Source organism: Zonotrichia leucophrys, chromosome 4, assembly GCF_028769735.1.
Source record: "Zonotrichia leucophrys gambelii isolate GWCS_2022_RI chromosome 4, RI_Zleu_2.0, whole genome shotgun sequence".
Classification (NCBI taxonomy): Eukaryota; Metazoa; Chordata; class Aves; order Passeriformes; family Passerellidae; genus Zonotrichia; species Zonotrichia leucophrys.
In genome coordinates, this window is record NC_088173.1 from 1,585,347 (window position 1) to 1,597,409 (window position 12,063).

The following is a 12,063-nucleotide window of genomic DNA, read 5'->3' on the forward strand; positions in this document are numbered from 1 at the left end:
GATAAGTTGGCAGACTTGCCACTTAGAAAAGAAATAATAAAAATGTTCACAGAGTAAAAAAATGTTGGTTCATGATCTAGTTCTGGTTCCATTATTTTAATTATCTAGAAGTGAAATGTGGTATTTTTGTATTCTGAAGCCAAATTCATCAATTTGTTCAAGAGAGGAAAGATTTCAGCATCTTAAGATGTTCTAAGATGAGCATTCCCATCTTACAGTCTGTTCTTCGGTAATTTAAAATGGACCAATTGTGAAACAAATCTGGGGAGGGGAAAAAAAAAGAATCTACAGAGTCCAAACTCTGCATGAATCATGGGCTATAAACTATAAGGGCAACAAACACTGTGCTCCTGTTAAATACAGGAATATGGAAACAGCAGATGAACTCTGAAGACTAACTCTTTAGTATTTGCCTTAAAATGAACTCCTGTGTTCCTAAACAGGACTTCATCCTGTTTATAGTCTGTTTCCATGACTCCTTTTAAACTTAGGTGAAACCCTGTACAGTGAATCCTGTCAAAAATAAAAAACCAATATGTTAGGGGAATTTGTGTCTAACAGCTTATGGATTCCCACTGGGCTACCAGCAGAAATTCATTAGAGAAAACAAATGTTTAGATCTTTTACCTTTCTTCTGCTTTTCCTTGTCTTCTGTTTCAGGTTTGGTTGCCATAACTTCAAACAAGGTCTTCAAGATACTTCTCAGATCACTAGCATAGTTTGTCTGCAGCTGGTCAGCAACACCTTAGAGTTTGAGAAAAATGGGTAAATCAATTCTAGACTGTTACACCATCCTTTGAAAAAGTATTTAAATCTGCCTGTTAGTACCAGTAATGGCCTCACTTATTTTAAGGGGATCACTTGTTCATGTTAGGAATAAAAATTGAACACCTGATTAAACTAATTAAACTAATTCTGATTAAACTAATTCTCCTTAATGGCCAAGTTACATTCTGGTTTTTATTGCTACCTGCAAGCCAATACATATATTCCATATCCTTTGGCAGGAAATACTGCAAGACTAATTTTGCATGAAAACAGAACTGCTAAGTCAAATTTCATTCCTTGAACACAAAAGGGCATCACCAGGGAAAAATCAAACCTGATACAAATCCAAATTCTTCAACACTACAGGTCTAAGATGTCAGCATCTCTGATTCTGTACGTTCCAAACAGGTAACAGGTCCTTCTAAACCAGACTGCAACTTAGGCCCCAAAATCAGAGTTTTCCTCAAACTTCATCTCTAGTCCTTTCTACCACAACTTGATGTGCAAAAGCTCAAAAAATAAACCAAAACCCCCATGAACAATACTTTAATAATTCAGTGATTCTCATACCTGAGATACAGACAAAAAGGCGGTGAATAAGATCGTTACTGCCATGAAATCTAGATCTGATCTTCTCTCTTGTGGCAATTTTGGCAGCCTGCAAAGCCAGCTGGATTTCTTCCTGATCAATGTCATCAGATGAACAAGAACTTGTCATTAAACTGCTGTCAGAGAAAAAAAATAATGTAAAGGAAAGTCATGTAAATCTTCACTCAGTTGTTCAGGATGTTCAGCAAATCCTAAAGGATTTATGACTCAGGCAAGACTCTATAGCAGCAGAACTAATTGCTGTAAATTCTTGTTGAAGTTAATCAGCACACAACCAATCACCAGCACGTTTGATTTTCACTCTGTGACTGCTGCAAAAAAACTTGAAGCAGAAAATCTCTTGTCTGTATTTCACTGCATTTTTCCATACAAAGTGCAGTGCCATTTTTCACATTAACTTCTTCTAAAAGCTCAATCCTGAGACCATAACTCCGCCAAAAATCCTGAAGGGGAGTATCAACCTAAAAATGTGAAGATCAGTTCTGAAGTCAACTTAGAAATTTATGAACATGGAAATGATCTGAAAAAAAGAAAGAAATTCTGAATTATGTTACCTTTATATAGCAAGAACAGAATCTAACTTCACACAAAAAAAAAAAAGGAAAGAGCAGCAATAAAATATGATTTACACAGTAGAGGTAGGTTAATTCCCTTATAAATGTAACATTAGAAATAGCTGAAATGTCAAACTGTTGTGAAGAATGGCTCATCAACTCTAAAGAGATTTAAATGTGCCACCAAATCTCTACTCAAACTTGAAATTTTTTGTTAAAAACCAGATGCCAGACATTCCCACACTTTCACCACCACCACCCCTACCACTTTTCTTTTACAGAGAAGCAGCTTGAAACAACCTGAGACAGCAGGGAAGCCTTGGAGAGAATCTTCAAATATCAGCAATTACCTTAAATATTTGTAAATCAAGATGTTAAAACCAGGAAGCACTTAGGGGGAAAGCAGCACTTTGCCCCTAAAAACTCTGAAATGGGACTAGAGCACAGGATGTAACTACACTGAAGTCCTAAGGATTCACTGTGCTGACCAGAGGAGACAGGAGCCTTCTTGCTTGACTATTTTCAAGTCACAGGGAACATGAAACCATTTTTCTCCACATAGTGGAAAGAAATTTATATAGCCAATTATTACCAAAAAACTAGACTATTTTACTTAAAATCATACTTTTGATGCCCAAAACTCCAACAGTCCTTACAGAAAAAATACTCTGTTAAAAGAAGAGTTACTTAATGCAGGTATAAGTAGCATATGTAACAAAAAAAGTAATTTCTAACACATTTTGAGTTCAATCTGCTTTTGTCAGGTGTAGAAACATTCACCATCTTACAGATCCTGTCCTTATGGCAGTATGCATGAACAGTTATTTTGGGAGAAGACACATAGGTAACATCACTATTTATAACAAAATTTTATAGGATATAGTTTTCCAATTCTACCTGTAGGCTCCACAGGTAACCCTTTGAAATATAAAAGAGAAATAATTATGTCATCCAATATTAAAAGCCCTAGGAAAAACAGACTGAAAATAAATACTGGAGATGAGTTATTGATAGAAATATCAATGGCAGACATATAGCATGAGTACCTTAACTGGCCCCCCATTCTTTCAAACACAGAGTAAAGATCAGGCTTGCAGGAGACTCGTTTTATTCATGTTATCTGTTGCTACTAACAAAAAAAAAAAATTCTTGTAAGGAGATGTTATTTCTGTGTTTACAGTTCCAGCAGCACCATGGCTGACTGGGCTTATCAAAGACACTGAGAATGAAGTGAGAATTCTCTTTCAGTTTTCCTTTGCCTTTCCATAGGGGATTTAGTAGATATTAGAACAGCAAGCCTGGCAGCATGGATAGGCCTGTGTTCAGGACAATGAAAAGGTCATGTACAAATGTGGTTTACAAAAGAACAAACTGAACGGCAGCAAGAGCCAGGAGGAGATTGCTGGCTCACAGGGGTGTGCAGGCAGAGGATGCCTGTTCACACAAACCCTCTCACACACAGATAAAGGACTCTGCCTGGCAACACGGCCAAACGGGCTCTACTTTTTGTTTTACATAAGAACTTTCTTAGTGATACACACATAACCACCATAAACTGCTCTGCAAGGCAAGCATGGACCTCCTGACAAAGCCAGGCGCAGTCTGTGTAAATATTACTTTAGAAGAATTAAATGTGAATAACCCTAGCTTTTAGAAGAAGTTAATGTGAGTAACCCTAACACAAAGGTCTCTTCAAAGCTCGCAATACACAGAAACTTTAGTGCAGGGAGAAAACAGGGCCACTGAATCAAGGATGACTTTTCCCTCCAAATCACAGCTGAAGAACCATTTCAAAGGAAGGTGTTAAGTGGGCAGAGAGCTGTGAAGAGCGCTTTTCAAGAATATAAACTACTTGGTCCTTTCCTGTTTTCCAGAAAGGAAGAAAGGCTCATTCCACAATCCTGACCAATTTTAATAATAATAATGTTTGCCTTTCTGAGCCTCCTCCAGCTGGGAGGAATGCAGGTTTACCTACTTCCTTCAGGAATGTGGTTTGACCTACTTCCATTGCAGACTGCTCTGTCAGGTTTTGTGGTGTGTCATTAGGACTGGCCATGTCACCACAAGACTGGCTGGGACTCTCTTTTTCCCCAAAATCCCCAGCAGAGAGCACATGTGAATTGCTCCAGCACTGTGGGATGGAAGGTCAGCATGTCCGTACACTCACATTTATAACACATTTTCATATGCACACTCCCATGCTAACTACAGTATCCACATACAGGAGGTTCAGAAAAGAGGATATTTTGTACTTGGGATTGCTTGTGCTACTACAAAGCAAAAAAATGAATACTCCAGAAAAATTTAAAACTGGACCTAAGAATTGCTACAGAGTCAGAAACAATTACTCTGCCTTTACCAACACAACCAAGTCCAACTAAGACAAAGATGACTCCCAAAGAACATCTAACAACCATCAGTTCTTTACTTTAAAGTATATCTGTTAAAGAATGTATCCAAAAATACAATATTGTAGAGACAGTAAGAAATACTGTAAGAACAGAAACACTGCAACTGTTTCAGATAAACAGCAGAAGAGCCAGGTATTTTTTAACATTAGAGTATCCCAAACAGCAATGACTACAACCATGCAAATAGATTCTAATGATTTTATAAATTAGTATTATAGAAAACAGCCCTGAAATGTGATCTACTGGGTGCAGCTTATCTTCCCCGCCCCCCCCTAAAGAATATCTTTCCTACTTGGCTTACGTAGGGACAATTTGGATCAACGTTTTCAGCCAATACCAGATGTTCAGGAAGCATTTCATTAATGTCCTACTACACTTGGATCTAGAATGTTTCACAGCCAGCATCTACAGAATCATGTCTCATTGCACAATATAAACAGCCATACTACTGCTAGAGACAGGTCCTCATTTTCTCAACTATTTGGTTGAAAGGAACTTTGAACAACCCAATGGATTAAGTTACAGAGAGGTAACATCAAAACACACATGGAACCCCTTGTGAAACATTTAGCATATACACAATGCTTATCATGCATTAATTTTTCAGACTGTAAAAACATTGCAAAGCTAACACATCTGAAGGTGAATATAAAGAAATAAGATGTTATGTCAAAGGTTGATTCCAAACAATAAATCTGTTTTTACCTTATAAAGGAACTGATATTCTGTGGCAGATAAAATGAATCGTCTTTTTGTTTAACTTGGCTGCAGCCACCCATTTTAAAATTACACTTCATTTATTACATGAGCAGAGTTGTACAACTCTTCCAACACTGTCAAGGTGTATCTCGACACCTTGCCTGCTCTCAAGGCTTTACTGTGAAATTTAGCCAAATACGTACAAGCAAACAAAAGCCAATAATGTAATTGTACACAAATTAAATCTTTCACCAAGACGCAATCTGCTTGATAGCTTTTGTATTTCAAATACAGATACAAATTTTTTTTTGTATTATTTTTTTGTATGTGTATAATAAAACAATTGTATTTCAAAATACAATTGAGCCAGTTTACGTGGCAGTACTCATACATAATGGAAAACAGGACTGTGGAACAAGAAGGTTATGACAGACATTTCAGGTAAACATCTCTAATACTGTAGGCTTTGGGCTGTGCTTGCTGGTCATTGACAATCATCCAAAAATTAGTGAAAGCAGCAAAGTCTAAACCCAAACAACCAAAGTCACCAATTCAATATTGGACCAAATTTAAATATTTTACATTTGTGCTTGAAACATAGCAACAGCTGTAGAAATCTGTGTCCACTCACAGATGTTTCCTTTCAAATTTGTCTGGAAATGTTTGGTTCTTTAAACCTGAAATCTGCTCTGCATGAATGCAGATTGTATGATATACTCTGAAAGAATTTCTCATTATTCACACACCAACCCCCAGAGTATCTTAAAAATGCATTAAATATACAGCAGTAACAGACAAAAATAATGTAAAAGCTCTATGTTTCAAATACAATGAATACAAAAAAATCAACTGAATCTTCATGTTTTCAAATTAATCACAAAAAACTTTAAAAAATACATGGTTTGGTTTTGTTTCTTTATCTTTTGAAATCTTAAATCAAAAGCAATAGTGGGTGACTTCTTGCAAAAGAGAAAGCCCAACAGACTCACTGTACTTTTTATCACAGAATCAGAGAATGGTTAGGGTTGGAAGAGAGCTTGAAGATTATCCAGCTCCAACAGAAATATGGGATGCAATGATGTCACCAAATTTAAAAGGAAATTAAGACCATCCTTTCAGTGTCTGATTTCAGGCAAGTTGTTGAATGACAACCGATTTCTAGTAAAAGATCTCAGAAGATTGTTAGTGGTGCCTGCAAACAGACAGGGCTCAAGTTTCAGTCACACAAACTCATCCCAACCAAGTCTAAGAAGAAAACTCTATAACAATATTACAAATGTTTACTAGAAAAGTGTTAATACATAATTCAGTGAGTAACCTCACCATTTATGTTATCCAAATACCTGTGACATCAGGGATTCCCATTCACTTTCTCTGGGAATCTCCAGCAAACTTCACAAGCAGGGGCAGAAGCAGAATAACTCTCTGCAACAAAACAGATAACACCTTCCTGCTACAGTGAGGATTTATACCTGGTGATTCCACTTCACAATGAATTCACAATCCATGCAATAATTCAATCCATTAATTGATACCATTCTGATGCAGAGGTTCACCCAGAGATGCATTTTACAACCAAGGTGCTCTCTAGGATAGTTTGGTAAGTGATGTACAGTAGCAGGTGAGATCCCTGACAGTAGAGAAAGTTGAAAACTTTGTAAGAAGTTTTCTGTGATTTCACACATTCCTAATGTTCTACACAGAAGGACATTACAGTCATAAACCTTGCTGGAAGTTTTTACAAAGGGTCAGTAGCCCAATTCTTAAATACAAATTAGTGTTCATTTAAAAATTGATTTGATAATTATAAATTATCAATTATCTACAAATTATAAAACAGTGCAGTTCTTTGGACTTAGATGACATCAAATTCATTTGCACTAGTTGGCTTTAACAAATCTCTCATGTCCATTATTTAACACCTCATGTATTGAATAACTAAAGATACACACGTGTGTGTCATATATGTGAATTTCCTCATATACAGACATACATTTAGAATATTCCAGTTCTTAAAATATTTCTCAAAACACATTACCATGAGCTCCCCAACTTTCATTGTTTGCTCAAACAGAGTTTAGCACAATGGCCACTTATGCTCTGTGTACAATATCAATAACATACACTTTTTATCCAATCTACAATATTTAAGATTGTCTCCCATTTGAATATTTTCATCCTTATGGTAAATGGAAAAAAAAAAAACCAAACCAAAATGCTTGCAGGCAAATCTATGTTACTGACTGCATACAATTTCTGAAACAACTTCAGCAAGTTGGTACACTGCTCCCACTGATATTTGTGTAGGCTGTAACTGGAAATCTCTCCACTAACCTGTCAGCCAAGCTATTACTCCTCTACTTCAGAAGGCTGCAGTCAACTCTGGGTTCCAGTTTGCTAAAAAGAACAAACAGCAACTCCAAAGGCCAATGTAAAGGTTCAAACAATGTTCAGGGAAGACAAAGGTTGCATCCATGAGAAATGACAAGAGGAAAATTACAGGGGTTTAGGTAAGAGATATGTAATTCCCATATCACTAAGATAAAATCCCAACCTACTTCCCATCCTGCTTTTTGCAGTACCTCTGGTGTTTCTTTTTGGATACTCTTAGCAGAAACACAATAAACAGTAGGCTAAAACCTGTTGTTCTAACATGTGCTAGTTTTGATATGGTTGGAAGAGAAACTGTGAGAATCACGGCTTCTTACAAATGTTTTAAGTGAAGTGAGTGGCTACACACTCAATTTTAGAGTCACTTAAACCCAAGCCAGAACATTATATGCTATTATTTAGTTAATAGCATATAGGTTTTTAGCTAAGGACTATGCTTTAAGGAATGACTCCAGAAGCTACATTTAAAGGAAACTAAAAAAAAGTTTTAATGCAGAACTTTATTTCTTGTCTTTTAAACCCTAGTATTGTTTAAGTCAAGAGGGTTTTAAAATGTAACCAAATATAACCCCTTAGCTATTTCCTCTCTGTTTTAAGAGAAACAGGTCAAGAGGATGAAAAGCCCCCACCAATCAACCCAACCACCCTTAAAGCACACCAAGGCTTCAGAACTTTGCCTTGAGAAACAAATAATGTAACTGCATGCAAATCACTCTGGCTAGAAATTACCAAGAGAACTGGACTTGACAACAGAATTACCCCATGTGTGAGCAATGCCCAGCTCCATGTGCTAGAAGCCCCCTCTGCTGTCAATCTTCTGAATTCCTCAGGGGGGAATTACTTTTCACACACTGCAAGATTTGCAGAAGCCTGTCCTCAGCTTCTCCTGCCCCTGCAGAAGTGGGCAGTCTGAGGTTGGCTCAGTAAAAAAAGGAATTTGTCTAACAAATTCCTAGGTGCTATCTCCAGTCAGGAAAAAGTCCTGAGCATTGAACTCTGTTGAATTTGAAATCAACAGCAAGAACTTCTGCTCCAGATCTTGGCAGCTTCTGGAGCTCCCCACTCTGCTGGAAGAACATCTTGAATCTTTCCTCAGCTGTTCAGATCTCAAACTTCAGAGCATTCTCACTTGGACTTTGCAAAATCCACAGTAAAGCAGCATCTTGCCAAACAGATCCACTGTAAGAAACTCAGCCTAGGAGAACTTATGGCTTACTCAAACTCATCAACACTCTGGACTGGGTTTTCAGATTAATGCAAAGATATAGTATTTCAAATGGAAATTAAAATAAACAACACAGCCAGAGCAGAATTTATCAACTTTAACAGTGCTCTCTCCCAAACAGCTTTTTTGATTGTTATAGATAAAACTTCTATAAGTGTGCATATGAAAAAATAACTGAAGAGCATTAGTAATCAAGAGCGGTGCTTTCTAACCATCAAATTTCATGTCAGAGACTTGCAAGGTACCACACTTACTGCTTTTCCTAAGTTAAACCAAAAAGGGGTAAAATCTGCAAGATAAAGTTATTGCACAATTCAAGAAAAAACAGAACAGAAAAAACAAGAAGTTAGAATATTATCTGGGTTCTACTTTTTCCAACTCCATCATGACATTTTTTCCACCACTTTCTTGTAATCAAACTTGCATTTAAAACTCTCAATCATTCATTCACACTGCAAAAGGATAAAAAAAATGAGATTAGACAGCAGGAATATTTAAATTTCAAAAATATATATTGAACTGGAAAAACTGAAAGCGAAATCCACAAATAGTACAGGACTTATAATGAAATGGTATGTAAAACCAGCTCTGTCCCTTTGATACAGGGACAGAGATGTATCAGTCCCAGTTTTTACACTTTATACAGAACTTGACAAAGGACAGGCAGAGCTTGGATACCATAAATATTTCAGGGCAAAGAGTAATTTTATAGAGCTCATTAGCAATGTCCTCTGTCATAGGCAAGGCACAGTTCTGCATGGCATCACAACAAGTGAATTAATTCATTTAGCATCCAGCTCCTGCAGATGAACTTCCCAGCACAAAAAACTCTGAGGGATATGGAAACTTGGTAGCATGACATTTTCATGTTGCTTCCATCAGTTCCCTCAAAAAATAATACAAAAATGAGCAGCATAAACATGAATGCATCCCAGGGTCCAGGAGAATCCCACAGAAATTCCGTATCCAGATGTGGCAGTCAAAGCTGAGAAAAGCTAATGAAAGTATAAGGTGGAACCTTAAAATTTTAATTAGAAAAGATAGCTTTCTCTTTTTCACCTTCAATACAGCTGTAAGTATGAGGAAATCCTCTCTCTTTTTCCTCCAATCTAATTGTGATTTTACAATGTATCCTTAGACATGGACAAAAACTCTGCAAAAACTGCAGTTACTATAGTGATTTTAATTACACATAATCTGAAAACTCCCAAACATGCTATTCTAAGGGTTTTACTGAGGGAAAAAACACTAATCTGTAAAATAAAACCTAATTTCTGAAAGCTAGTAATTTTGTTCTATTACTATCACAGAGAACACCAAGTGACATTCAACAGCAGATTTTTTACACATCACTAAAATGAAAATGATTATAATTGTGGCCAAATTACTAAAAATGAAAATTGCAACTGAGCTATGTAGAAACAAGAACACAAGCCCATTATGATCACTTTGTGTCAGTCTCCAGCCATATGGTATGTTTGATATGCCACTTGGAATACAGCCCCCAAATGGGAAATTTGGAGTGTCTACCAATTCTGCCAGAACTGTCTTATTGCCTCTGCCACTGATGCTAGTCAGCCTAAAATATTGCCCTGTTTTACTTGATTTACACAGAGAGCAATATATTCTATATTTACTTCAACCACATTGAACATTCTAACACTTCTAAAATATGAAGTTTATAATTTTAATAGGGAAAGACCAAAAAACTTCCAAAACTGAATTCTCACCTTCCCACTGTAACAAGCACTTGTTAACATTAGCTGCCTGGGTTATTCCTTGGAAAAAATAAAATCGGCATCCAGTTACTTGTTACTAAAGACAGAGATATGCATAAAATATAGAATATCCTGTAGAAGATCCTAGAAAGGAACACTATAACTTAGAAAATGCTACACCATTTGAGATTTTTTTTTTGTCTTGCAGGGTGAAGAACAAGATAGGCATGAAACACATCAAGAAGAATTCTGGCGGTGAAAACCCAGGGACATCTGCTTCAGTCACACACATCTCACTGACTAAAATTAGAAGCAAAAGCTGACAGACCTCATTGAAGCTGACTTTTTGTTTTGCTGGTACTGCTCAGCTGGTTGTTGGGGCAAGGGATTTAGCAGCTGAACAAAAAGACTGTATACAGCAACCTGTTTATGAGTGTATTACTACTGCCCTCACAGGGCTTGAGTGACAGAGCTGTGCAAAGCAGCACAGACTCTCACTGCCTAAGAGACACACAAACAGTTTGCAGTTCAAAATCATTAGGCAGGAACAGCATCTATAGTGGAAGTGATTCAGATTTGCTCAAAGTATAAAACCCCTTTCTCTCCCCACAGCTCTGCTCACTGAGCTCTTTATTTCCAGGACTCCAGTAAAAGCCATGTAAAGCCATTACTAACAGCCTCTTTCTGGTTGTGAGCAATTTCTCCATAAAAAGCAGCTCTACAGAAAAAAGAGATGGAAAATCTACAGTAATGCACTGATCAGACCCAAAATGACAGTACCAAACATGAATGCAGAACAAATCTGTCATTTTGCATAGCTTCAATGTGAACTGAGCTCATTAACAAAGGCAAAAGTGCAGGACAGAAGAACTGGAGACAGAGCTGATCAGGTGGGCTGACCAGTCAGTTAAAATGCATTGTTAATGTATTTGTTGTACTCCATGTTATGATCTACAAGTTCCCCAGAGTAGCTGTGGTCTCTGTTAAAACCTGCAGCCATGTAATTTGTGCTGTAGCTTTGATAGCTTAAGCTCCAGACCATGAGATGAAAGAACTTAATTCTCCTACTATAATTCACAGTCCTGGAGAACAACCAAGTTCTTTTTCCTTCTTGAATCCTTTTCAAGGCACTGAGTTCTACTGATGAGAAAGCACTGTATAAAACCTGCTTCTGTAAGAAACTGTCCACCCACATGAATTTTGTTTGGTCTGAGAGATGGGCAAGAAACTGGCTCAGAGCTCCCACTCAAAGTGCTGATCCATGGTCTGTCCCAGGGCTGGCAGCCTGCCACGAGTGGGAATCCCCAGGGATGGACATTGGGCCTCACTTGTTGAGCATCACCAAAACCATCTGGATGACAAGAGTGAGAGCACTGTCCCCAGGTTTGCCGGTGACACCTCACTGGGCAGTGAGGTGCACGTGCCAGCAGGGAAAGGCATCTCACAGAGCAGGACAGGCTGGAACAGGGAGCTGCCAAGAGCAATGTGGAGTTTCACAGGGACAAGTGCAAGGTCCTGCAGCAGGGATGGCACCAAAGAGCCTGGCACAGGCTGGGATCCTTGGCTGAGGGGCCCTGGGGGTGCACAGCAAGAGCTGAACAGGGCTCAGCAGTGAAGCTCTGCAGCAGTGACAGCACATCAGATGCTGCCATGCACCCACAGGGACACCACCAGCAGAGATGGGAGAT

The 12,063-nt window shown here is 37.9% G+C and overlaps 1 protein-coding gene across 6 annotated transcripts in view; it reads right to left on the minus strand.

Moving 5' to 3' along the window:
• ZFYVE28 (zinc finger FYVE-type containing 28) overlaps nt 1-12,063 on the minus strand; it is a 180,132-nt gene that overhangs the window by 15,457 nt on the left and 152,612 nt on the right. For 5 of the 6 annotated variants that reach the window (XM_064710207.1, XM_064710205.1, XM_064710204.1 and 2 more), the window contains 2 exons: nt 1,339-1,493; nt 628-744 (listed from right to left, as the gene is read on the minus strand). In XM_064710207.1, the coding sequence (XP_064566277.1) occupies nt 628-744; nt 1,339-1,493 (272 nt within the window). The remainder of the gene's footprint in view (nt 1-627; nt 745-1,338; nt 1,494-12,063) is intronic. The other variant, XM_064710206.1, reaches the window with a different exon arrangement.